The following is a 26,583-nucleotide window of genomic DNA, read 5'->3' on the forward strand; positions in this document are numbered from 1 at the left end:
TAGGGAAACAGAAGGTGTTTTCCTCAATTATTACGCACAGCGCATGTGAGGGAAATTTGATATTTTAAAAGTTACGAGCGGGTCTAGTGAAAATTGGGAATTGAAAGTTGAAATACAATGTCTCCTTTCCTCTTTTTTTTTTTTTTTTTTTAGTTTTTGTTGTTGTTGTTGTTGTTCTTTTAACCCTTAAAAAAGAAAATGATACGGTAGAGTCCAGCCTCAAAAAGGGTGTCAATGTAATTAAAAAAAAACCGGTTCGATTCAGGATACAATAATTACAAACCGATATCAAATCGAAATTTGAATCAGTTCATTTTATTCTGGCTCAATGATTTGGTTTAACTTATTTGGTTTTGTTCTCTCAGTCTCGTATTACCCTTTAAGAAGCAAGGCACGAGGAAACAAGCAAAAGTGCACATATGAAAAGTGAGGTGAGTCAGTAATTTGAAGATGAGAGTAGAAGAGACGAAATGAAAGTTGAAATCTTAAAAGTCATGTTTTAATCTTTTAGGGTTTAGTATGGTTTAGGTTTAGTTTATACAGATTACACTTCATTTGATTCGGTTTGATTCAATTTAAAGGGTCAGTTTTTACTTTTTAGCCTAAACTGAATTAAGCTTTAACCAAACGAAATTTCAACTTTCAAATACAAAAAAGCAAAACTGAAACTTTTTTTTTTTTTTCCCCCGGTTTGTTTCGTTTAGTTTTAAGCAATGGTTTGGTTTTGGTTTTAAATTGACACGCTTGAGCCTAATGTAGTCTTGTGTTTTCCTTTTTCCCCTTTGCAAGTGTTTGACATTTTGATATTTTCGTAGAGAATTCTTACCGGAATGGGTCAAGTTATTTTAACTCTCTGTTTGTGATCAAGAAGGTTAAGAACTAACTACACTTTAGAGGGACTAGATATGAAGATTTGTAAGGACCCCTAAACCCTCCTTGAATTATGGTAACAATCTTAGTTTAATGAGTAGTTTGGGAAATTCTTATTAAGCCCTGCTCCAACTCTTGCACCTCCATCGTTTGTGCTCGATCAATTAACTTGAACCACACCTGTATTCTATCACTCTGGTCTCATCAATTGCAAGTTCTTGGTTCCCTAGGCAGCTCCCACCGCCAGCACTATCCTAGTTCTTCCACGGCTCATCTCTCTCTGGTTTAGAATCACATCCTCTGGTTTCTCCATCAACAAGTCACCCTTTGTTGGAAAATAAAATTGAGGTTATATAACTTATCTCAACTATTGAACCCTTGAATGAAGTAACCACGTATAGTAAGAGAGTTTGATACACAAACAAGATCACAAACAACACTTGGTGAGGCTGAGTAGTGCCACCGGTTATTCTCATTAAGATCGCAATTGGTAGTCGCCCCCAATGGTGTAATACAGGTTCTAGCGAATCGACCGCCAATATAAAACAGCCCCTTAGGCTTTCCAGTAATTGTTGCACTCACTTACTGGACCACGTCGGGATACTCTCAAGTTGTGCTCAATCAACCAGACAATGGAACAAAGGAACTCTCAAAAATAGTATGCGCTGCAATGGGTCAAAACCAAAGAGATAAAGCAAGGAGTGAGAGATATTTTTTGAACATTTAGAATTGATGCTTAGGTGTTTAGGACATCCTTTATTTACAAAAGAGAGAACCCCTTGGAAGTAGGGCTGTAAACGGATCGGATTCGGCTCGGATAGTGTTATATCCGCATCCGCATCCGATTAGCTATCGGACGGATTTGGATAGTGCTAAACGGATACGGACACAAATACGGATCGGATATTTTATCCGTTTACATGTAAATATAGCCTTTCGGATAGCTATAATCTATCCGTATCCGCATCCGTTTAGCTTTTGGACGGATTCGGATAGTACTAAACGGATACGGACACGGATACGGAAACGGATTTCGGCTATTCAATTACACCCCTACTTGGAAGCACCTACCTGAAGAGGCCTATACGAGGTGTTTCTCAAAGAGAAGACACAAAAAACAATTCATTACTGACACTCGATGAAGCATTGCCGGCAGTGTCAAACAAAATTGGATCCTAACTAACCCTGATACTCAAAGTACTTTGGCCGGTGCTCAACAAGCAATATCCGACGCTAGGAAAACTCTATCTGGCATCGACAAAGAGAAAACCAAAACAAGTTTGATCTAGAGCAAATAAGGAGCTTCACACACACAAGGCCATGGCTTACCATACCATAACCCGACCCAGCTTAGCACGCATAGTGAAAACAAACCTCTTTCCTTTCTCTTCAAGGAACCTTACCCTTGTGGTTTCCATGATACTATATCAACTATTCATTTCTCTCTTTCACAAACAATGTGGGACTAAACATTTCTCATTCCTTTGCTCTCCAAAAGCAAACATCAGGAAGGTCATGGGTTCAAACCTTGTGGGAGGCAAAAATAAGGAAAACACAAAAGAAGTATTTTGAAACTAATTTTAATTAGGGAAAGTAGGGGTGTCAATGCTAGGCCTGCACCGGCAGACCCGACCCCACCCGACAGTATAAAGATCCAACCGAACCGACCCGAATAATAAACGTGTCGGGCTTTAGCCCGATCCGTTTATAAATGGACGGTCCCAGTGCTGGAGGTGACACCGTCGGGTGCCCCAACCAAGCCCGACCTCTTTGCCCCGTTTAAGCCCGACCCTCTAAGCCCGATGTATATTACCTATTCTACCCCCAAGCCCAAGGCACGGCCATGTCTAAAGTCTAAACGGCCAAAAGGCCCAACTAACTAAGTAACCATTAACCATTTAACCCTAATTAACCTTCCAAATTCCACCTTTTTTTTGCTTTTTTCTATTCAGTCTCGACTATCTCGCAAAGTCAAGATTTAAGTCTTTGTGTCTCACACGGCAACCCTACTTAACCTTTCAAATTCCAGCTTATTTTTAGTTATTTTTCTATTCAGTATTTCAATCTCTTAAAGTCAAGTTTCAGTCTTTGAGTCTCACACGACAAAGGGAGAGAAGAAGAAGAAGAAAGAAGAAGAGAAAGGTAACGTAATAATGAATCTATTATTTTTTTTATGAAGAATCTATTATTTTATAAGCAATGGGCAAAGGACCATGGTTTGAAATTGAAAAATTCTGCTCACACCATTTAATGCCCGTTTAGAGTTAAATAGGCCATTAGCCCGACCGAGGCCCGTTTAAGACCCGTTTACCTTGAATAAAGTTGCCCTAATTATAGATCGAACACCAACCGATCGAAATTAAACAGTACCATGTCCGCCCAATGCAAGCCCGAACACCTTAACAGTCGGACACGGTGCAGCCTATAAAATTGGTGAGGCTCGTCTAGGCCCGACCAAAGCCGACCGAACCCGACCGGTTGACATCCCTAAGGGAAAGAGAATGCTACATGATTGCATGTGGCCCTTGCACCTTGACACAGGGCCACATGAAATGACTACCACGTCCTAAGAAATTTCCACCTTTCCATGGGAGCACAATGGTCATTTCGTGCAGCCCTGTGTCTAGGCATAGGGGCCGTGCGTCGCACGTAACCAAGTAGCGTTCTTTCTCCCTTTTAATTATTTGAAATTCATTTAATACTATTACAGAATTGAATTTGTCTACATTGTTCCACCTTATACATTTATATTGCATAAAAATACACAAATTTATATGTAGATCATTTCTTGTAAAAATATATTGAAATACATAGATTTGCAGTTCCTATCGTGGTATCAGAGCTTTAAGCCCTTAACCACAGTAGTTTTCTTTGTCCCGCTTGTACAAGCTTTAAGCTCTTAAGATTGGGCTTGCTTTTATGGATCTCTATTGTCTTCGTCTTTTTTGATTTTGCGAACCTCGCCTACTAGCAACAAAATGGTCACCCATAACATTCGTTACACTTCTTCAACCAACGAAAAGTCTTTGATCAATTGGAGTCCAACACCTAACTAATGCAAGCATCCAGCCGCTGCAATATTTGAGTTTTACATCAGTCTTTGTCATCGCAACCCATCTACCCCCATTGAAACCTCAACCCATAAATCTATCCACAATTGCTAAGTAAACCTCCTTCGTGACCATGGGGATCTGGATCTTTGGGAATAACAGTTGGAGAACTTACCACTAGGTCGAGTGTGGCACCTCCAAGTGGATGGTTATTATCATTTAAATGTCTGGTTCACCAGCTTCGAAAATAAAATTCCAAATAATCATTTGCCAATTTTTTTATCTTTGTTATGTAAAATTGGCCTTATACTACATCAACATATATTACAAATTATAATAAGGCGTAGGGGGAAGAGCATAGTTCAAAATTTCTCAAAATCTCGATCGAGATTTCGAAAATTTTGGATATTTCGACCTCCTCGAAACGAAATTCCACATCGAATAAAAAAAGCACAAAAATTCGATCGAAATTCTCAAAGTTTTGAGATATTTCAAGACTTTTTCAACATATCGCGAGATTTTGAATTTATCGAGAAATTGCTTTAAGCTCTGGTTTTGCACTTTTGTTTGGTTTTTTAAGGTTTTTGCTCATTTCTTCTCCATTCTTCCACTTCCCATTTGAATTTTTGCCTCATCTACGCCGAAATCACTTGGAAAACAAACTTCTTAGCACATTTGTGAAGCCTTTTCACAATTTCAGGTAAAATCATATTCTCAAAATTGATTATTTTTAGGGAAATGCATGATTAACATGTTTGTTTGTGATGAAATAAATATATGTTAGACACCAGAAGCCGATCTACGACTTCACGGTGTCAAATTTTTTTTTGATATATATATTATTTATTTATTTTTCTGTTTAAAAAATTGAATTTATTTACAACAAAAATAAAAAAATAATAGGGGTTATGTATATTGTATGGTGATAAATTAAATATATGTTAGACACCATTGGCCAATCTACAGCCTCATAGTGTCAAAAATATTTTTCTGTCAATAATTAATTATTTTAATTTTCAAAAATTATAAAAATATTTAGAAAATTCAAAAAAATAGCAAAAAATATGAGGTTTTTGTTTCAAAATTACTGAAAAATATCAAAGTAAATTGTACAAACTTCTTATTTGCTGCCCATTTACATATCTTTTCAATTTTGTTGTGCTAGGCTACTAATTATTTGAAAAATATTTTAAAAAAATATTTTTAAATATGAGGGTTAGGGGAAAAAATACAAAATAGCTATAAGTAAATTCTACATGTTGTTTTATTGCTGCCCATTTGCATAAAATTTTGATTTTATTGTGCTAGGCTAATATTTATGTGAAAAATATTTTTAAAAATGAGAAAAATATGAGGGTTAGGGAAAAAAATACTAAATAGTTATATATTTATATACTTGTGTTAGTGCTCTTAAATCTTAATTCTTAAACATTTAAACTAAAAGAATTGATGTGCTTCAGTGATTAATGAATTATCTTTTATTCATGCAACAGTAAACTAGTCCGATTATGACGGACCGTGGTAAACGACAGAGCCAGAGGCAAGAGGGGCAGAGGCAGTCGACCCAGAACCAGGGGGAGGGGAGCACACCCAGGCGCACTAGGGGTGACATTGCATGATTGCATGGCACTCCAATTGATGGGGATAAAAGAAAATCCCAATGCAATTATTGTCACATGCAATTTTTGGGAGGTGGTGCCACTAGACTCAAACAACATCTAGCTGGAAATTCTCCTGAAGTGGTTGCATGTCCTTTGGTCCCTGTGGAGGTATCTAGGGCTGTCATTGATTACATGAAGGGTGGGAGTAAGAGGAAGGCTCAGAGGGAGAAGGTAGATCTTGAGGAAGCAGTGAAGTGTACAGCGGGAGGCCAATCAGGCCATCGTGATGATGATGATGATGACAATGATGATGTCTATGTTCCTGATGATATAGAGGCTGAGCAAGAGGCTAGGGATTGGAGACAAGCACAGATGATGAGCAAAGCCAGTTATCATGAGGATCGGGAGAGACAGAGAGTTGGTGGTAGTGGAGGAGCTGGTACCTCTAGAGCTGGTGCTAGTGGTAGTGGAGGAGGTGGGTTGCCTAATCCCTTTAGGAGATCACAGAGTACGAGGGCAGCTCCCCCTCCGCCTCCACCACCACGAGATGACCCAACACTTCACCAAGCATCTAGTGTTTATAGAAAGAAAGGCAACAAACAACCAAAAATCAAGGGAGCATGAAAAAATCTGAAGGGGATGGTGAAGGAATCTATAGCTAAATGGATGTTATACCATACCATCTCAGCAAACACAGCACAAGACCCCTTTTATCAGACTATGATAGATTCCATTGCTGAGGCTGGCCCAAGGTATAAGGGGCCCACCCCATATGAGATTATGAATGTGTATTTCCACCAGCAGAAGAGAGAGCTTGAAGACTACATCAATGAAATGAGGGGGTTGTGGGAGAACTATGGGGTGACCATAATGTGTGATGGTTGGACTGCTCCTACAAGAAAGTCCATCATCAACTTTATGGTGCATTGTGATGGGAGGACAGTCTTTCTGAAGTCTGTTGATGCATCCAAAGAGAAAAATGATGCAAAGTATATCTACAAATTGCTAAAGGAAATGGTAGAAGATGTAGGAGTGGGGAACGTTATCCAAATTGTAACGGACAACGGAAGCAACTACAAGAGTACCGGTGAGAGGTTGATGCAAAACAGTAAGTACCAGTTGTTTTGGACTCCATGTGCTGCCCATTGTATAGACCTCATGTTGAAGGACATGGAAAAGATCAAATTGGTATAACATGTTGTGGAAAAGGCAAGGCAAATGACCAACTTTGTCTACAACCATGGGTTTGCACTAAACCTCTTGAGGGAGAAGTGTGGAGGTGACTTAGTGAGGCCAGGCATAACTAGATTCGCCACCAACTACATTGCACTCAAGAGTATAGAGACCAAGAAGTCTGGACTGAGATCAATGCTTGCTTCTGAAGACTGGTTCAACTGGAATGGGTCTAATACCCATGGTGGTAGGGAAGCACAAGCTACCATTTCATCAGATGACTTTTTATCTAAGTTGCATAAAGTGGTACAACTTCTGGACCCAGTGGTTAAGGTTTTGCATATAGTTGATTCTGCTCTCAAGGGACCAACCATGCCACATCTATATGCTGTCATAGACTTGATGAATGAAGGTGTTTACAATTCAAATCCACGAGGTAGCAAACGCTTTCTCAAAATTATCAAGGAGCGTTGGGAAAATCAACTTATGCATCCACTGCATAAGGCTGGTGAGTGTACACTCTTTGTTTTTAATGCATTACATCTTTTAAAGTTAATTTGAAGGATATATCACTAACTAGTCAATATGTAATATCAATTTCAGCATATTATTTGAACCCCAAGTACCAATACAGTCATAGGCTTGGGTTGAATAATAGTCTTATTGACGTATTCAAAGAAGTAGTTGTCAAGTTGGAGTTGAATAGTAAATTACAGGCGATATGCAATAATGAGGTGAGTCTTATAAGTTATAATTCATTTGAAATTACTTAATTCAATACTAAATAGTAATGAGTCATTACTAATTTTAAATATTTTTCAAATGATTATAGTTGAAGACTTTTAAGGATGCATTGGAAAGTTTTGGAACCGATGCTGCAGAGCAAGGCCGGACATGCGGTGATGCTGGTACTCATTAGTCATTACTCAATTCAATATCTTATTCTTTTGAAATAAAGGTGACATGTTTCTTTTGTTGTAATGCAGCTGAATAGTGGGTGTTGTATGGGGGTTTAGCAAACAATTTAAGAAAAATAGCAATCAAGGTTCTCTCCCAGACATGTTCAGCATCTGGCTGTGAACGAAATTGGAGTACATTTTCTCTCATCCACTCCAAGAGGAGAAATAGATTGGGTTCTGAACGTCTCTCTGACTTAGTGTATGCGCATTATAATTTGAGGTTGAAGATACAACACATACGCATAAGACAAGAGGGTATCATGGAAAATATGGATCTCGCCGACATTTTTCAGGTGGAGTCAGATGATGAAGATCCTATTGTTGATTGGATGAGGGTAAGAGGTGAGCCAGTGTTAGATCAGCCTGGAGGTAGACCTGACTCCATGATAGCTGAACACATAGAAGCTAATGTGGATGATTTCATGGCTGCAGAGGGTGAGGTACACGCACGGGATGCGTCACCCATACCTTTCCAGCCTACTGGTGGTGTTGATGGGGAGGATGAAGATTGGTCTATGTCATCCGGTGGAGATGGTGGTGGTGGTCCTGGTGGAGATGGTGATGATGGAGGTGATGATGAAGGTAATGATGGACGTGATGATGATGGTGATGGTGGTCAAGCATATGAGGGAACTCGAGTCCCTTTTGTGGTATAAGAGCAGCAAGAGATAATCCGTGCCCCCACACCAGCCACACGGCCCACATCGTCCACCTCGACCTACTCGAGAAAGCAGCGTGGCCAGTCCTGTCCTGGTGGTCGTGGTAGTGGTACTACTAGGTAGGCTGAGCTTATGGACATTGATGCCCTATTTGGCTCTATTGGTGGACTGAGTATTGGCGATAGAGACAGTAGATCGAGTGGGCATTTTCATGCCCCATCTTTTCATGTAGACAGGAGTCCATCTCTAGCACAATCAGAGCATGGTTCATCTCATTCACATCCATATGGCGAAGGGCATTCTAGGCAGTACCCTTGGGGGCAGCAGCCTATATCTTCTCTATCCATTCCCAGTTTTGAGTATGATTCCCACTCACAGGGATATAGTGGATTGTCTTTTGTGGATGACTTCTTTTCCTACCCTGGCTACCCAACCCACCAGTCGCAATCGTACAACCCATAAATGCTCCCAGAGCCGTTATATGACTCATATCATAGGGGATCAGTGGGTAGTACTTCTTCATAGTTTGGTGACCTATATCCTAGGATAGGTTACCTTCAGCATGTTGATGATGCAGTTTACATGGCCACTGTGGATGACTACACTCTCTTCTTCTCCCAGACTATGACGTGGCATGCATTGTCCTACAGTCGGAGAGCAATACACGTCGGCTCCAGCGGACCATGAGTGGGGTTGATCCTGAACAGCGGAGTAGTTATTATTAGCAAATTTATAAACATTTGATATGAATGATGACTAGTTGACTACTTGACTTGTAGCCTTGTAGGAGACAATTGGGGATATTGTGATTTGGAATGTTTGATATCATTTTCTTAAATCTTAACTCTTAAGTTGTTATTTGTTAACTTGTTATTGACTTGATGTCTTATGTACTTAATATTATGATTTATGACTTAATTTATGAATCATTATGTTTCCAACTTAGTTCCAAGTCAATTTACTTGTTTAATGTACAATGTGTATGTGTAAATGTGTAATTAGCTAAGTTATACATTAGGGCTCGACCGTAAGTTGCCAATCAATGGTGCACATCCAAAACACCATTTTGGGTGACTATTTTTATAATTTGAACATTTAAATGTGTTTAAATAGTCTAAAATAGGGTTTCCATGAAGTTTCAGGCCTTAACTTGGGCTAAAACCCACCGAAATGACCTATCGAAATATACCAAAAAAAATACAATATTTCGACCAAAATATCCGAAATTTTGAATATTTCGAATATTTTGGTTAACCCGAAATACCGAAACGAAACGAGTTCTAGAACTATGGGGAGGAGTATCCAAAGTGGAAGACAAGAGAGTCAATCCCTTAATCTTTGTTGTAAAGCCACTAGTCAACTACTCTAATAATTACCTTCATGGATCTTTATCTTCTCAAGTGTGGTGCACTGCCCAGTGCAACTCACTTGGGCATCAGACGATGCACTGGGCAATGCACCTTTAAAATTCATCCTCTCAGTCTCATGGCCATCGTCGGATTCTCAAGTGAGGTGCACTAGGCAGTGCACTGCACTGCACTTGAGAGGATAGAAATTCTTACCTTCTTATCAATTTTATTTCACCTTTACTCTTTTTTTTTCTTCTTCATAGACAATTGTTTCCATTATGAAACTATTTCTTATCACATAATACACTTTATGAAATAGATACTTTCGTATTTTAATTTCTAACCATTGTATTAATAAGGGACACCCCTCCCACCAAAAGTGAACACCACCATCATGCCCCATCTAATTAGGGAAACCATTTCCATTGATGATTAGGAAACCATCGTCAATGGAAATGGTGGTTTCAAAATTAGGTTGAGGTGATTCTCAACTACATTCTCCGTATATTTCTCTTCAACACATCTATAACGGCTCCATTTGGTTGTAAGGAAAATTAGAGGGAAGGAAAGTGAAATTTTAAAACCTAAAAGAAAACTTTTGTGACCATTACCCTATGTGATTGTATAAACTACTGAAATATCTTCTCATATTTCGTAATGATACATTTTACATCTTCTCATATTTGGAATGATTTTGAATTAGTGATATGGTTTGTGGTAATGATTGCAAGAATTTTCTTTTAGGTTTGAAAATTCTCACTTCCCTTCCAACCAAATGTAGCAAATAGGATTTGCAAATGAAATCTTGAAACCCCTAAAACCCATCTTAGGCCAAAGTTCAAGCATGTGGGATGCACAACGACATGATTGTGCAGCTCACGTTTATTATTGGCCATGTGAGTAAAGAGGGCCTCTCAAGTCTTATCAAATCTGATTAATAAATTTTCAAATAGGATTACCCATAACGCCAATGTGGGGAGGGATTTACACGCCACACTAATGATGGTACAAAGAATGGTATCATCCACATGGGACCCACATGTGTCAGGCCCCAACATCCCATAATGTGAGGAAACACAGTTAGAATCAACACTCACTTCTTTTTTCCCTCAAATTTTATTCTATTTTGTAGCCAAATTCCTTTGATTTGTGAATGAAAATAAAGAGTACATAAAAAAATATAGGGGCACTGTTCTAGCCGCCAAGGCACATGGGGGTGGACGCAATAACCACCCTGCCCCCCTGCATAGGCTACCTATGTGCTTGGGCACAGGCTATGTTGCGGCACAGAGAACATTCTCCCAAAAATATAATTACCACTTGGGAAAAAGATCTTTGCCCGTGAATCTCTCTCTCCTCTCCATATGAAAAGACACTTATGCCCCCTTATTTTGAGGAGGAGAGAGAAACACATGAGAATACTAGCATAAGCCACACTCCCAAAACAACTTCCCATACCACTTATGATAAGAGTTATAAGGCAAAAGTTTTCATACTACACCCATGTGAAAACTTCCACACAACAAGACGCAAGAAGGTGAACCCCACCCACTTTCTCCTCAAAACCCCCTATTTGACAGTTCACACCTCATTACCAAAAAAAAATAGACAGTTCACACCTTAATTAGTACTCAGGTGTCGTGGGAAACCCTCTCCTAATTAAATTACACAATCATCATTACAATTTTTTTTAAAGTAAATTTCACTTCCCTTCCCTCCCCTTCCGTTTTAGGTTTTAAGTTACACTTTATACTTTACAGGTTGGAGGTTACAAGGCTTTAGTTGTTTCGAATTTTCTAGCGTTTTCCTACGTAATCCAACAGCTTTCCTGCTGGCATGATGAGAGGCCTTAAGAGAGGGTATGGCCCAGAAGCTAACGAAGTTTATAGTCTGCAATGCCTAGACCTGTAAATTATAACAAAATTTCATGATTCCTCACACTAATATACTTTGTTTTTTGGGGCTAAAGGTAGGCAAAAGATTAAATTAAAATAGAAGGATGTACAAGAATTTAAATTCCAAGATGGGGAATATACAAATTTATCAACAAAATTTCATGATTCCTCACACTAATCTACTTAGTAAAGGTAATTTCTTTCAGTAAACATTGTTTGATCCAGTCAATCGAAGTTTAGCAGCGATTCCATTGCTGGAGAATGTTAGCTTTGAGGAACTGTTTCCAGATCCTCAAAGGACCAATTTCCTGAAAGCTTGTACATTTATTCTCCTGTATTCTGTTGTTCATAAATAAACCCTTTGCTGCAAACCCCATTAATCCAGTTGGGTCCATATAACCACGGATCCTTGACACAATCCCACCTTCATAAGAGAAACCTATCCTAAAATATCTATCAGAAGAAGTGTCTCTTGGTGCTTGATCAAGATTTACCTTCAGCTGGGCTTCAATTGCAGGTCTTAGAGAGGAATGATCTTCTGTCAGCATGTAACTTGCCATGCCAAATGCTTCCCAGTCCACCTGCTGCAAGAGTCCATTTGCACGTTGTGCATTTGGTAAAGTGTGAACTTCGACTTCAAGTAACTGTTCAAGGGCCAATCTATCAACTTGGAGTTTTAACTCTTTAAGTCGATGACCAATCCTAGATGATATGGCATCAAATAATGCTGCTCTAGATACTTGTTGGGTATCATCCACAGTAAGGAGCAAATCGTCAAATTGGATTGGATCACCAATAAGCACTGTCACCTATACAATGCACAAACACGTAAAGAAAGAGATTAAATCAACAGCAACTCATAAACATAGAGATTAACATGATTAAAAGTAAATCTTGCAGATTTGTATACTAGTTGTGTACAAGCCTACAATCTGCTGATTCAGTAAGCCTAAGCTTTACAGAACTGTCTCTTGAACCAGAAATGAAATTAGTTAAACTATTGCCCATAATTGTTAGGCGTTAGAAAAAAAAAACGTCTGAGATGTCTACTTATGTAGCTGCCAACTCCAATCAGAAGGCTGTTGCACCAGCCAAATCGGAACTTTGTACAATTTATCCAAGTACAGAAAATAGAACTTGTTGCTTAGAGTTCCCCCCAAATAAGAAAAAAAGGGAAAAGAAAGAAGAAAAGCAGCCAAGGAATTGGTGAGAAAGCTAGAGCAAATCAGGTGATGCTGTCATCAAGTTCTTCGATTTGAAACAATCTTGCTATGACAATATTACCCTGTTGAGTAATGACTTGCAATATACATAAACCAAGCAAGGACAGATTCTGTATTTTATCCTACATGCCCAAACTGCTCAAAATACAATTGGTACCTGGGTAAGGAAAGATGATCACTAATTGATCACTGATCATCACATAGGGTGTACCCAGTGCACGAGGCTTCCGCCCGCCACTGCAGGGTCTGGGGAGGATCATAATGTACGCAGCCTTACTCCTACTTTCACAGAGAGACTGTTTCCAGATCTGAACCCGTGACTACTTGGTCACAATGGAGCAATCTTACCTTTGCACCAAGGCCTGCCCTCTGATCACTGATCATCACAAAAGGTGTGTAAATCATAGTTGCCATGGCATCTACGCGACCCTAGGCGTTGGAGGAGGGGAAAAAAAACCAAGGTGACACCAACAAGGTGCCCTTCCAGCAAAGGTGCCTGGACACCTAGGCAACACCTTGACAACTATGGTGCAAATCATCACTAATGTCAGGTTCTGCTTGAGGAAGTGATAATCAACTTCTATATGCTTGGTGCAATCATGTCAGAGGCTTTTAGCAATTCTAATATTTTAGTTGTAAATTTCATTTCATATTGGTTTCTCTAAAATTAAAATATTTTTACATCCCAATAATTTTGGTTTAAAATTTTGACGAAAGAGATAGGTCTACAAAGTGATATTTAGGGCAAAAATTGGCTTTTAATACAGATGAGGCATCAGAATAATTTTTAAGCTGAAGCAGAGGTCCTGGTTGCATTCTCTCTTTTTTTTAGGGGGAGGGGGGGACAAGAATGCACATTAATTTTAAGCTACTCAAAGTTCCGCTTGTTTCACTTTAATTTCAAACATTGAGAACCTAACCTACTAGATTTTTAGTGTTTTATCAAATTTTGGCTGAATACCTGAACATTGTCCATAAAGCTCTCCTAATTTTCTTTTGGCTTCTTGCTCACTTCCCCCACCTCTTAACCTCCACCCAACGCCAACACCCCAAGGCGAAGGTGGGATATGACCCCAAGACATAGCTATGACATTGACGAGCCACTGCCCTTACCAGCAGCATTGGCTGGCACCTTCAGCTGTCATAAGTTGCTGCAAATCTAGATGTAGAAGAGGGTCTGGAGTCACATTATAGACCTAGTGCATCCTTTTGTTAGCTTTGGCATTGATAGCATGCAAACAATTTGGTAATTGTTGCCAAGAGTTTTATTATGCTTTTCTCATCCAATATAGCTAATTACATTGAAATCACAAAACTACTCCCAATATGTATAAATAATTATTCAAGTATTTATAAACCTAGAGAGACCAACTATCCTTGCACAACATTACAGTGATCTACCAAAAAGTAATGCTCATACAACGCTTCTCCTAAACCAACAATGAATTTTTCAAATGATCCTATATCCATCTTTTAAATGCCCACACACAAAATAATGCAGGAAAAATATCTACAAACTCTCAGATTCTTACAATCTTTGGTGTAAAAGATATATGGGACCAATGGTAGGCCTCGAAATCTCTATGCATAAAGGTCCCCTCATGTTTGGTGTATTTGTCTAGGAAGAAAATATGACTTCTTTCCACTCTTTGTTGGATGAAAGTATCAATGTTTCAGAGCTGAGAACAAGGCATAAAGGGGCTATCAAAAGATCAAAGAGTAAATACCGTCTTGCCAATCTTTGGGACACTTGAACCTATAGGCATGATATCTTGCATCCCTGTGTGTACAAAGGGAATAACAACAGGCATAGTGTCTGCATCCATCACCAACCTGCAGGAGAAGTGGAAATAAAATGAAGATTTCTTTTTTGACATAAAATTAAATAAAGAGTCAAATGAAAAGAAATATATTTGAAAATAAGGTAAAGAAGAAAAGACAACAACCAATAAAGTGAAACCTTTTCTAAGAAACAAGCAAAATGCCTTCTTTTGAGATCGAAACAAGCTAAGCAGATAATCACGCAAATCAAATAAGAAAAATGTATTACAATAGAATAGTTTCATTTTTATTTGGTTTAACTCTACCACTTTAAAACAGCAATTCTTAGGAAAGGCATAATCAGGTGATTAGGTTGTGCCATATGTTGATTATTCTTGTCCTACATCAGCCATGCTGATACAGCAACAACAACAACAACAACAACTCAGCCTTATCCCAACTAAATGGGGTCGGCTACATGGATCCTTTCAAAAACAAAGTAAGAGGAATGCAGGTTAAAAATGAAGAAATGGGATAAGAAAAGTAAGTAATGGAAAATGAAAAATGAAAGTAAGAGGAAAGAGATAGCTCAGGAAATCAGGAAAAACTCAGCTACATGGTGTTGATACGTGGATCCTTTCCCACCAAAAGGCTCTATCTGAGGTCATACTTGGCACAAGACCTAGACTAAGCATGTCATTCTTCACAACCTCACCTATGGTCATTTTAGGTCTGCCCCTAGCTCTTTTAGCTCCTTCAATCGGCATCAGATTACTTCTCCTTACTAGGGTGTCCCTAGGCTTCCGTTGCACATGGCCAAACCACCTCAGACGACATTCTTGGAGCTTGTCGCTGATCGGGGCAACTCCCACATCAGCTCTGATACAGCAAGAGGTCTAAAAATGAGAAATGAACCCTGTATTTCCCTTTTGCCTTGAAATGCCAAGACATGATGAGGGTGTTTGTGATGCGGAATTGGTACATCGATTGAGTTTCAAACTGGGTCCATACCTGGCCCATATTATGGTATTATTTAACCATCGGCCAGCTTTATTTGGTGGGAGCATATAGCTATTGATCTTGCTGATTTGAATGGGGATTAATTCCAGGTCAATCAGATTTATTTGGAGATAAGTTTGAGAAGATTCTGTGGGACCCATGCCAGCCTGCATTAGAGAAATATGCTACCAAGAAGCCATATTGCATGAGAGATTTTCTGGTGGGACCCAGCTGCTTAACGATGTGTTGGATTCCTTTAATTTAGGATTTTAAATGTATTGCTTATCTAGTCCTTGTGTGGGGGACTTAGTAGCTTTAAGGTTGTTTCCCTTTTAATTAGATTTGTTTATGTAGTTAGTTGTTTTTATTTCTAGGACTGATTCTATTTCAGTTATCTAGATTGATTGGATTTGATTTGTAATTAGTTTCCAATTAGTATAATGCCTAGCTTGTAAGGGGGGATTTCTTTCCACGCAAAGAATGATTCAATTGCTGTAATCGTTTAAAGGTTATAAATAAGGGTAAGGTGCTGGATTTCAGTGGCCAACGATGTGAAGAAAAAAAAAGAGAGTTTTGGTTTTTAAACCATGCTATGCTGTGAGATGCCTGTACCTGTGAGCGGGTGAGAGACCCAGGAAAGAGTAGGATACTCGATCTAATCCTATCCTTCTTCTCTCTTTTCTATTTCTTTCTTTGTTTCTATTTCAATTGATTTCATTGCGTGATCTGCTACAAGTTCATCAATTGTTGCCCAGTTTTTTGAAGATCAAATCAGCAGCATTAAACTTTGTTCAAGAGGATCCTGCCTGGGGCTAGGTCCTTCGTGATTCAGCTCTACATTATTTTGGTATCAAAGCCTACCCTAGGCAGCCATGAAGACGGACGTGCATAACAGGAAGCTTTGTCCAAGAACGATCAAAACTTGAGGACGAGTTTTTTTCAAGCAGGGGAGAATTGATACAGAATTGGTCCATCAAGAGTTCAAACTGGGTCCATACCTGGCCCATATTATAGTATTATTTAATTCCAATTTCCGAGCCTATTGGAGGGCAAGGATCCATGTTGCAGACGCCATTTAGCTAAGATTTTCCTGACTTGCTGGGTTGTACCTCTTTCCTATTATGTTCAATTTTCTTTTCTTTTATGGTCCGTTTCTCATTTGTCATTTCCATTTTTCATTTCTCATCTCATTTCCCATCCCTCTCTTCTCATCTTTTCATTCCCCTTTTTTTTGTCTGGACCTCAGTTTTCCTTACTTTGTTTTGTTTGGATCCATGTAGCCGACCCCATTAAGTTGGGATAAGGCTGAGGTTGTTGTTGTTTTACTGTATTTAAATCCAATTTCCCACCCTATATTCTGCCCAAGGATAGCCATCGGCCAGCTGTACTTGGGGGGAGAATATAGCTATTGATCTTGCTGATTTGAAGGGTGATTAATTCCAGATCGATCAGATTTATTTGGAGATATTTTTGAGAAGATTCTGTGGGACCCATGCCAGCTTGCATTAGAGAAAGATGCTGCCAAGAAGCCATATTGCGTAAGAGATTTCTGGTGAGGCCCAGTTGTTTAGCGATGTGTTGGTTTCGTATAATTTAGGATTTTAATTGTATTGCTTATCTAGTCCTTGCATGTGGGACTTAGTATTTTTAAGATTGTTTCCTTTTTAATTAGATTTGTTTATGTAATTAGTAGTTTTTATTCCTAGGACTCTTTCTATTTCAGTTATATAGATAGATTGGATTTGATTTGTAATTAGTTTCTGATTAGGATAATGTCTAGGTTGTAAGGGTATTCCTTTCGCCCCAAGGAAGGATTCAATTGCTGTAATCGATTAAAGGTTATAAATAAGGGAAAGCTCCTGGATTTCACTAGTCAGCAAATTGAAAAAAAAAAAGAACCATGCCTGTGAGATGCAGTGGGGAAGGGTGAGATGCCTGTACCTGTGAGAGGGTGAGAGACTTGGGAGAGAGTGGGATACTCGATCCAATCCTATCCTTCTCCTCTATTTTCCTTTTTTTGTTTTTTTTTTGTTTCTATTTCAACGATTTCGTTGTGTGATCTGCTACAAGCTCATCAATTGTTACCCAGTTTTTTGAAGACCAAATCAGCATTAAACTTTGTTAAAGAAGATCCTGCCTCAGGTAGGGTCCTTTGTGATCCAGCTCTACATTAGTTTGGTCTAACATTAGTTAACCCAACATGCCAACATCCTGGATCTCTAATGTCTTTTTAATAATAGATTAAGAAAGAACAAATCAACTATATATATTTATGACTTGTTGGATTTGAACTCATTAATTTTTTATTTTCTCTAAGTCAACAAAATAGCCACCCTACCATGAGGTCATTGGTTGCCTTTCATATATATTGCTAACAAACATATCTGATAAGATAAGTGATCCAGAAACATTTTCCTTTTTCCTTAGATCTCCAAAAGACCAATTGGAGTCAATTAGAGAACATTCTATTATTGTGGGAATATGGTATTGTAATTTGCTTTGAATTTTAGAGAGGTCTGCGCACATGTATGAGTAGTAGGGTTAGTCTAAATCATAGTTGTCAAAGTCCAGGCACCTTGGTCGCCTAGGCGTGTAGGCGCCTTGGTCACCTATGCTGTGTCGCTTGTGTCCAGGACCCCATAGTCCGAAATCTCGGGTCTTGGGGCCATCTCAGCCTTTGAAAAAACTGAGTTGGGCCGAGATCTTGTGCACTTTTTTTTTTTCCGACTCGGAAGCCCGTCTCATTGGGTTTTAGACCTCTGTTGGGTCTGAAAATCAGTAGACAGCCTATTTTAGGCTATTTAAACACAATGGCATTATTAGATTTTGCAAAAACAAAGTCCAAATATGACTTTTACATCGGACCCTGAGTTGGTAGGCGGCGACGTATTAAAATAGCATAGTATATGCATTAATGACATAATTTATGTACATAGAACTCAAACAAAACATTTAATTAATAGGAAAACAAGTTAATAAGCATTACAAACCATCAAAAACCTTCACAAACTTGAGCAATCCTCCAAAATTGAGCTGCAATCTTCACTTTGCCACCAAATTCAGCTTCCAAATGTTTCAATCCAACCAAAAAATGAAGAAGGGAAGAGAAGATTGAGAAAAGAAGAGAGTTAGAGAGAAGAGAGCCAAATAATAGAAAGCAAGGTTCGATAGAACCTTGCTGTTTACAGCATGTATATGCCTAACATTTTAAGTTAAATGGGTAAAGTGAGTGAAGTGACCCATATCCAGCAACCGAGACCCAAAACTCGACCCGAGATCTCGCCGAGATCTCGCAATTTGTCTTCTGTTTTTCAATAAAAATTCAAGATGATATCGAGATCCGAGATCTCTCGCCGAGATATGGTACTTTTCTGTATCCCTTGCCATCTCGACTCGGCTTTTGAAAAAATCGAGAATCTCGGCGAGATCTCGCAAGATTTCGGACTATGCAGGACCCTTCCAACGCCTTGGGTCAGCTAGAAATTGCGACAACTATGGTCTAAATGTGTTTCAGATAAGCCAAGATGAGCTTATTAGGTTAGCAGCTTGGTATACATAAAATTTAATAAGATTTGATAAGTCATATGGATTTAGTTGTTTTAGTCTTTTAGATTCATTGTCTATGAGACAAGTCCATAAGGAAAAGACTTATCTCGGCAGACTGGGGTAGCTTGCAAAGGTCTCCTCAAGAGATTTTATCCAACAAAAAGTTATTTACATATGCTGTACTTCTTTATCTCTTTAATTTTCTTTCAGGAATGGTATCTTTTATTGGTTTATAAATATTGATTGTGAATATGCTATAAAGAATTAGAACTTAGAACAAAGCCTAGCCCAATTAGTTGAGTTATAATAATCTGAATACTAGGATCAGTCACAAGCCATATCTAGTCTCAGTAAATTCTCTGGAGCAAGCAATTAATCTTGGCTGCAACTAACCTTGAGATATTCCTTCACAGAAAATTTACTAATATAACTTGTACATTGTACCAATTTTTACCTTCCAATTCCTCTCTTGGCAGATCCCATGGTTTTCCCACCATCACGAGAACGACTTCCTTCTGGGAAGATATGAACCCACCCACCAGAATTCAGTTTTGAAAGGGCCATGTCCAAACCCTGCAAAAGGTAGAATATAAATTGAAAAGTACTTGAGAGAAACACAAAAAACACTATATAGTGGAAGGATACTAGAACCACAAGGTCATAACATAATTATTGCAATAAGTCCCATAAATTAGGATTCCACATCAAGAATGCCATTCCTTCGGGTGAAAACACATAAGACATCCAATATGTCCTGAAGCACTAACATCCACATAAAATTAATCTGCACCCATAAAACTTTCAGAATCCAAAACTATCTATGCAGGGAGCAAATATGAAGAATCATCTAAGATCCACTTCAAGTTATATATATGCACAAAAGTTGGCATCTACATTAGGCTGCACCGCTGCAGCCATAAGCCTTTTAGAGTCCAAAACTTTCTCGGAAGGCAGGAGCAAATTGAAAAATTGGCTAGGAACTTTGACACAGATGGAAGTTGTTTCAATGGTTGAGCTCCAACCTTTAGTGCAAAGCTGTCAAAATTGTTAACAAGCAACTTGTCGACTGTGTGTTGGATGGTTAGATCTTAGATGTGTCCAATCCCTCAAATGTTTGGACAACAATCAAGAGTTTCAACAAAATTACCCAAGTCTCATCATTTTTCCTCGAAAGAGCCACTTTGATTGACACTTGTGTCTGGCAGGTGTTTGAGTCTGCATGAGTTGAAATTGATGAGAAGAGGCTTTTGGATATCTTGTTGCCCTTTCCTGAGTTTGACTGATAAATTCTGATCCATGGGCTATCCAATACAATTTTTGAAGTACTGTCTTATGGATCACAATACCGAATGTACACGGAATGAAGTATGCTTTCTAAATGAAAATAATTATATTTTTAAATGTGTAACGGAACTTCTTCAGCAACTAAAATTCTAGTACATAGTCAAGCAAATTATAAATAGTTAAATAAACATAGAAGCATGGTTCAAAAACTCGTCGAGATCTCGAAAATTTTGGAGATCTCGACCTGGTTGAGACGAGATTGCATACGAGATCTCAAACTTAAATAGTTTTGGTCGAGCTTACCGAAATCTCGGCGAGATCTCAAAAATCTTGAATATCTCGACCTACTCAAGAAGAAACTACTGTCGTTTCTTCTTGGACACTATGACGTGACATTCTTATGTCAGCAAGCACATCATAGTTCATGTTAGTAGACAGTCACAGACTCACGATATTGTATTGTTGGGACATGGAAGACTAGGGTGTCTATGACATATGTATTGTTCACTGTACTTGGGTGTCTGTGCATTGTTGACTGTACTTTGTAGTTTCTACTTTAAGTCTTTAATTATTTCTTATATAATTACTCAATATTATGTGTGTTCATCTATTATTGCATAATTTACTGGTTTTACTAGCCAATTATGTCTCATAGCACTCAATCAATGTGTAAAATAAGCAATATTACATAAGGGTTCAAAATTTATTGCCAACCAAGAGTGAAATCCAAAACACAAAATTTGGGTTTTTTTTTTTTTTTTAAAACAATTTGAAGATTTAAATATGTTTATTAAGCCTAAAACAAGCTTCCTTTCTAGTTTCGGAGCCAACTATGGCCATTTTCCCACTGAAACCCAAAAAAAATGTACTATCTCACCGAGATCTCGGTTGTCTTGACCTGGTTGAGACACCGAATCGAGACAAGTTTTTGAACCTTGCATAGAAGTTATCTTGTAAAATATAAAACAAAGGAATAAAAATAAAAAATTTGAATAAAAGCCCCCTTTGTATACATAGTAAAATAGAACTCGTTATAGGAGAGGAATATTGTGTCTGGTAAATAATGCATACTTTATTTGGCATTTACGGTTCATGTTTGTTACCATTAAGACATATGGTCCAAAATAATACTACATGATTTGATTGCTATAGTGTAGTAAAGCTTAAAAAAAATTCCCAACATGAATTCTGGTTTCACAAGTGAAAATACAAAATATTTGGGAGTAGGGATGACAATTTTCTTTTTGTTCTATTTCTACCTTCTCCACTGCCTTTCACAAAGCTTTGTGTCCTCAAGTTGCATAAATTTTCTTATACTTTTCAATTTAATATATTTCTCTTTGCTAATAAAACTACAAATAAAAGGCTGGATGGATGCAGATTAAATTAGTACCGAGAATAAAAAAGGATAATCATGAATTTCTGTTAAAAAAACAAAAATGCTCCTGCAAACCAGCTTTCTGGGGCTTGAGTGAGCTTCCAAAAGAGGGAGCTCACTCCAGCCATTTCTTTGACCCCTGGGGACTTGGCACCTTTTCAGGTGTGTTGTTTGTGGGTTCTGCTCTCCTTAATCCCAAGATTGCAAACTCCCCGTCTTTCTTTTCCCGTTTTGCTCCTTTTCAATTTTCTTACAGAAATAAAAGGAGATGAACACTGAAGCTTTTTCTTTTAATTATGCAGAAAGAATTGCAATGCTCTAAACTGAATCCCATGAACTAATAGCCTAAAGTTTCTCATTTCGCCATTACTATTTCTCACTGAGAATAGGCTAACAAAAATAATTTTCAACTAATCTCTATTCCTGATATACTGCTGACATATATGAAGGCAATAACACATGAAAGCAACCAATCAAGGGGAAACCTGAACATTGACAGGGTGAAGTCAAACGAACATTGCTCGCACATACACCAAGGTTCCCTGGATGTGCCACATATATACAAACAATAGAAAGACTCCCTGCTAGTATAGAACATAGCAAGGTTCAAGAACTCGGTTTCGATACTGGTTTCAGCCAGCCAAAAAAACCGAGTTCGGCCGAGATCTCGGCGAGTTGGTGCATTTTTTTTTTTAACTCAAAGGCTGATTTCGGAGGGTTTTAAACCTAGTTTGGGCCAGAAACTTAGTACTTAGCTTATTTTAGGCAATTTAAACACAATGGCACTATCAAATTTAGCAAAAACAAAGTTCAAATAGGAGTTTGACTTAGTGGGACACCAGGACAGACACTTATTTATGAATAATATCTTAAGTAAATGCTAAACCAGTACAAACACTTATTTATGCTATTGCATTTACTTCAATGATATTAGGCATAAATAAATGCATGTCCTAGTTTCTGGCATAAGTAAGTGTCTGTTCTGCTTTCTGACATAAATAAGTGTCTGTATACCAAGGTTTGCATAAATAAGTGTCTGTATAGCAAGGTTTCCCACCAAGATGACCGAGACCACCGAGATCCTGCCGAGACACTATAATTTTCATTTCGCCTTCAATCGCGTCTCGGTTTTTGAAAAAACCGAGTTATTACCAAGATCTCGGTGAGTTCTTGAATTATGGAACATAGAATGCTCTCTGATGTCAAAGACATAAAAACTGTGCAGAAGCATTTAAAAGGTAAAACAGTAACAGAATTTCTGAAAATGAGCATATTAGTAGAATACCTTTTGATAAACCCCATCACCACGAGAAACAGGCAAAACTTTTACACATTGGAAGAATGCAGAAGTCACAGGATTTTTAAAGCATCGATCAGTTGCACAGAGTGTCCATCTCAATCTGTGAGCATCCAACATAAAACTTGGTGGTAACAGAGAGGCAATGACAAGTGGATCATCCATGGACGCCACATGATTGCTTACCTGCGGGATGTATAAGCAATTTTATGAGCAGCAAATAATGGGGATGCATAAGCCTTTTGAAATAGCTAACAGATTTAAAGAAATGGCTTAAGGCCATATTGTTTGATACACCTGACTGAAGACAGACGTATGGGAGGCTTGTAAGACAATAATGCACCTTATCATCAATCTTCTTCCAAAAAAATTAAAAAGAGAATGCAGCATAGGATCCACTAGCTGATTAACTCCCTCATCTACCTTATAGTAAAGATATGACATTTCAGCTAGACATGGACTGTTGAATATGTTCATCATAGGTTAAAGGTAGAGAACAAAGGGGAAATGATAGAATATAATGACCCATGTAGGAATAATAATTCAGAGGAAGTAGAAATATAATAAATATAAATTGAAAGTTAGTATCAGATGAAGTTCCAAGTGTGTGCCTCATGCCAGGAAATGTTACACTTACACCCTCATTGTCTTGAACAATTTGCAACCAACTGATCTTTATAAGAGGATAAATAGAATAGAGCATACCGTTATCAGGGGTTTCCCTTCAGGTCTCTGCTGTAATGCCTGATGTAGCTTTTCTCCACCATAGATCTGCAGCACCAACAAAAATAATCAGTCCAGACTTACCCCGGGCTTAGTCCTAGTTACTCTTCGGAACGGAGTGGAAGAAGGGAGGAGATTCTTGAACGAGGAAAAGGATCTTCCATTGAAGCAGGAATAAACACACAAATACCTGTATGTGGTTAAACCCATGCATAAACACATGACAAACATTTCCAATAACTGGAACTGCCAAAGCTTGTAGCATGCGAAGGATGACTGAATCTTCAACTGCATCAATATCTCTATACACTGCAGTCGTATGAAACCCACAAAGTCTGAGAAAATTATAAGTTGCAAACTATAATCTCACACTTTACAAGGTCTGAAAAAATTATGTGATTTTTCATTTGTATTCTTATCAAGTTCAATCATGTAGCCTTTTTTGAGAGTAAAAGATTAAAGATGAAGCAACGCACCCTATATCACATTCATATTCCTCACATATCAATACGTTGTTCAGGGACTGAGCAAAGAAAAAAAAACAAACGTTACCTCGCTTCCGGTAAAATGCTGAAGAAGCAGGCAATGAATCTCTGCGAAGATTTCGGAGGCGAGTGACCCATCGTTGCAGCGACGATGATAAAAAACCATCTGAGAACCCACTCTTACGTCGTTCCCTATCAACGGCGACGCGAAAACGATCCCTAATGCGAAGCTGCAATGCTCGAGCCCTGTTCTTCCACAAATCTCCCCGATCAACCCAGTCCTCCGCCATAGAATCGAGCTACTAGAAATCTCTCCAAAGTGGATGATCGGAAGTTAATAAAATAGTTGGAATAGAGATTTTGTTTTGAAAATGATAAAAAGGTATATATACTAGTGAAATGGAAAAGGATCTAGTGAGTTTTTTCAGGGTTAGCAGATAAAGGTAGAACGATTTTTCCGGATAGTTTGGAGAGTGAGAAGAGAGAGAGAGAGAGAGGGTTTGGCCTATGTAAAGGATTTTCCACGCTTCGCGCTGAGAAACTGGAATGTGTATCAGAGAGTGGGGACTGCGCCTGTCAAAGTATAAGATGTGCAAGGTGCTCATAGGCCGCCCCTCATCGGGACCTTTACACGTCGGCACCAAGTGCCATAATGGACCCACCGACCGCAAGATATTATCTAAACACCAAAAATTATAGACGGTTAAGTACCGTCTATAAGCGACCCTGCGTCCCTAACTACGCGCATTTCATGGTACACACACACCTGGTCGATCAATTTCCGGGCAGGTTCTCGTATGGCTCCCGTTTGGCTGCAGGCAAGGCATTGATTGAGTAATTGGTATCAGTCTGCCACTCGGCCCACCCCGTATCGGTATATTTGTACAGATAAAGGTGAAAAGGTAAAGAAATAATTTTTAAGGAAAAACAAGGGTAAATGAGTAAATCCATCTGGACCAATACCGATCCTTAACTGCAAAAGGGGGAAAACAAAAAATTTCAATTTTAGTGTTTGATAGTAAAAAAAGAAGTGAAATATATTTGGGAATAGACTGGGCATACCACCCGCATAAGCTAACGCCCGTCATGTCTATCTCTCTCTTCCTCCATTCGAAATAACCTTCATGCCTCTCTTGTATGATGCATTGATGCCTCGTCCCTACAGCCCCATTGGTGATGTCACCCATTAGCTTTTAATGCACACGGACGGTGTGCCTATCCCTCTTGTAGGAAATACAAATATTTCCATTCATTTCTTTGTTTTTTTCCATTTTTCTTACAATCAAATGGAGCCTTATTATAGAAAAAAAAGTTCTCTCTCTCTCTCTCTCTCTCGTGAAATGATTTCTATAAAATTGTAGTGCAAGAGATCATTGTCTGGGCCTCTAGAGCCCGCACACATGTGATGGCCAATGAGAATGTGTGTGCAAGCATCGACCTCGACGGGATTTTTCTCATTCTCATGGAGACAGGGTGGTATTGTGTTTACGCGACCAGATAGAGTTCTTTTAGGGTTTTAACTTTACAGACAAAGTTTGAAGTCCTAGATTTGGTGAGGAAGCCTACATCATCTCTTTTAGGGATAATTTTGGGATTTAAACACTCCCTTTCATTACGTCTATCTACATTTAATTAGGCATGCAATCGAAGGTTAATTATCCAATACAACTAAGCATCTCATTTCAATGCTAACTCCTAGTCTCCTACCACTGTACTAATAATTCCCAACCCAATCACTTAGAAAAACATCTGACTTACATGGGGACCCAACACCTCCAAGAAGTCCATGGCACCGAAAATGTATTAGGGCTCAAGTGATTCACCCAATCGACTTCTCTTTTCTTTCTTGTGTCCCATGCTGAAAAATCTGTTTTGTAACCAGCTTCCAACTTACAAATTCTTTCTAAAATCCAAAGTGGATACAAACTGCATTATTTCATAGCGACTCTACTTAATTGTAAGAAAAAAGAAAGCAAGGAAAAATGAAATTAATTTGAAGAAGGAAAAAGAAAACTTTCGTAATCAAACTTATTTTTAAAATTTAATTTTGATTTAATTTAATTTTTTAAATTCAATGGATTTAATTCTAAAATAAAATAAAGATTAATAACCAAAATTGAAATGTTATGAAATTATTTACATGATTATTATCAGAATGATTACAAAAGTTTCATTTTAATTTTCCCTAAACATCACTTCCTTTTCAATAGGTGACAACCATCATGGTTGATTGAACCTCCAAATGTTCTAATTCCCTTCGTTATAGAGGTATTTTAATATATCAATTAATGAGACTGTCTACATGATACCTCTATAGTTTGTAAGTGATTA

The 26,583-nt window shown here is 38.3% G+C and overlaps 1 protein-coding gene across 1 annotated transcript; it reads right to left on the reverse strand.

Annotated features, from left to right (window-relative positions):
• Window positions 1-11,739: 11,739 nt before the first annotated feature.
• On the reverse strand, window positions 11,740-24,634 carry LOC122660323 (tafazzin). The gene is made up of 7 exons (XM_043855577.1): window positions 24,320-24,634; window positions 23,958-24,076; window positions 23,750-23,815; window positions 23,033-23,230; window positions 19,540-19,658; window positions 14,507-14,612; window positions 11,740-12,365 (listed from the first exon to the last, which is right to left on the reverse strand). The coding sequence occupies exons 1-7, from the start codon at window positions 24,540-24,542 to the stop codon at window positions 11,793-11,795; spliced, it is 1,404 nt and encodes a 467-aa protein (XP_043711512.1). The 5' UTR covers window positions 24,543-24,634; the 3' UTR covers window positions 11,740-11,792.
• Window positions 24,635-26,583: the final 1,949 nt, after the last annotated feature.

This window comes from Telopea speciosissima, chromosome 4 (assembly GCF_018873765.1).
Source record: "Telopea speciosissima isolate NSW1024214 ecotype Mountain lineage chromosome 4, Tspe_v1, whole genome shotgun sequence".
Classification (NCBI taxonomy): domain Eukaryota; kingdom Viridiplantae; phylum Streptophyta; class Magnoliopsida; order Proteales; family Proteaceae; genus Telopea; species Telopea speciosissima.

Coding starts and splice junctions, on each gene's coding strand:
- LOC122660323 (XM_043855577.1), bottom strand. CDS start 24,542: ATGGCGGAGGACTGGGTTGATCGGGGAGATTTGTGGAAGAACAGGGCT. Junction 24,077..24,319: donor AGCATTTTACCGGAAGCGAG/GTAACGTTTGTT, acceptor ATACGACTGCAG/TGTATAGAGATATTGATGCA. Junction 14,613..19,539: donor GCCAAGAGAGGAATTGGAAG/GTAAAAATTGGT, acceptor CTTCTCCTGCAG/GTTGGTGATGGATGCAGACA.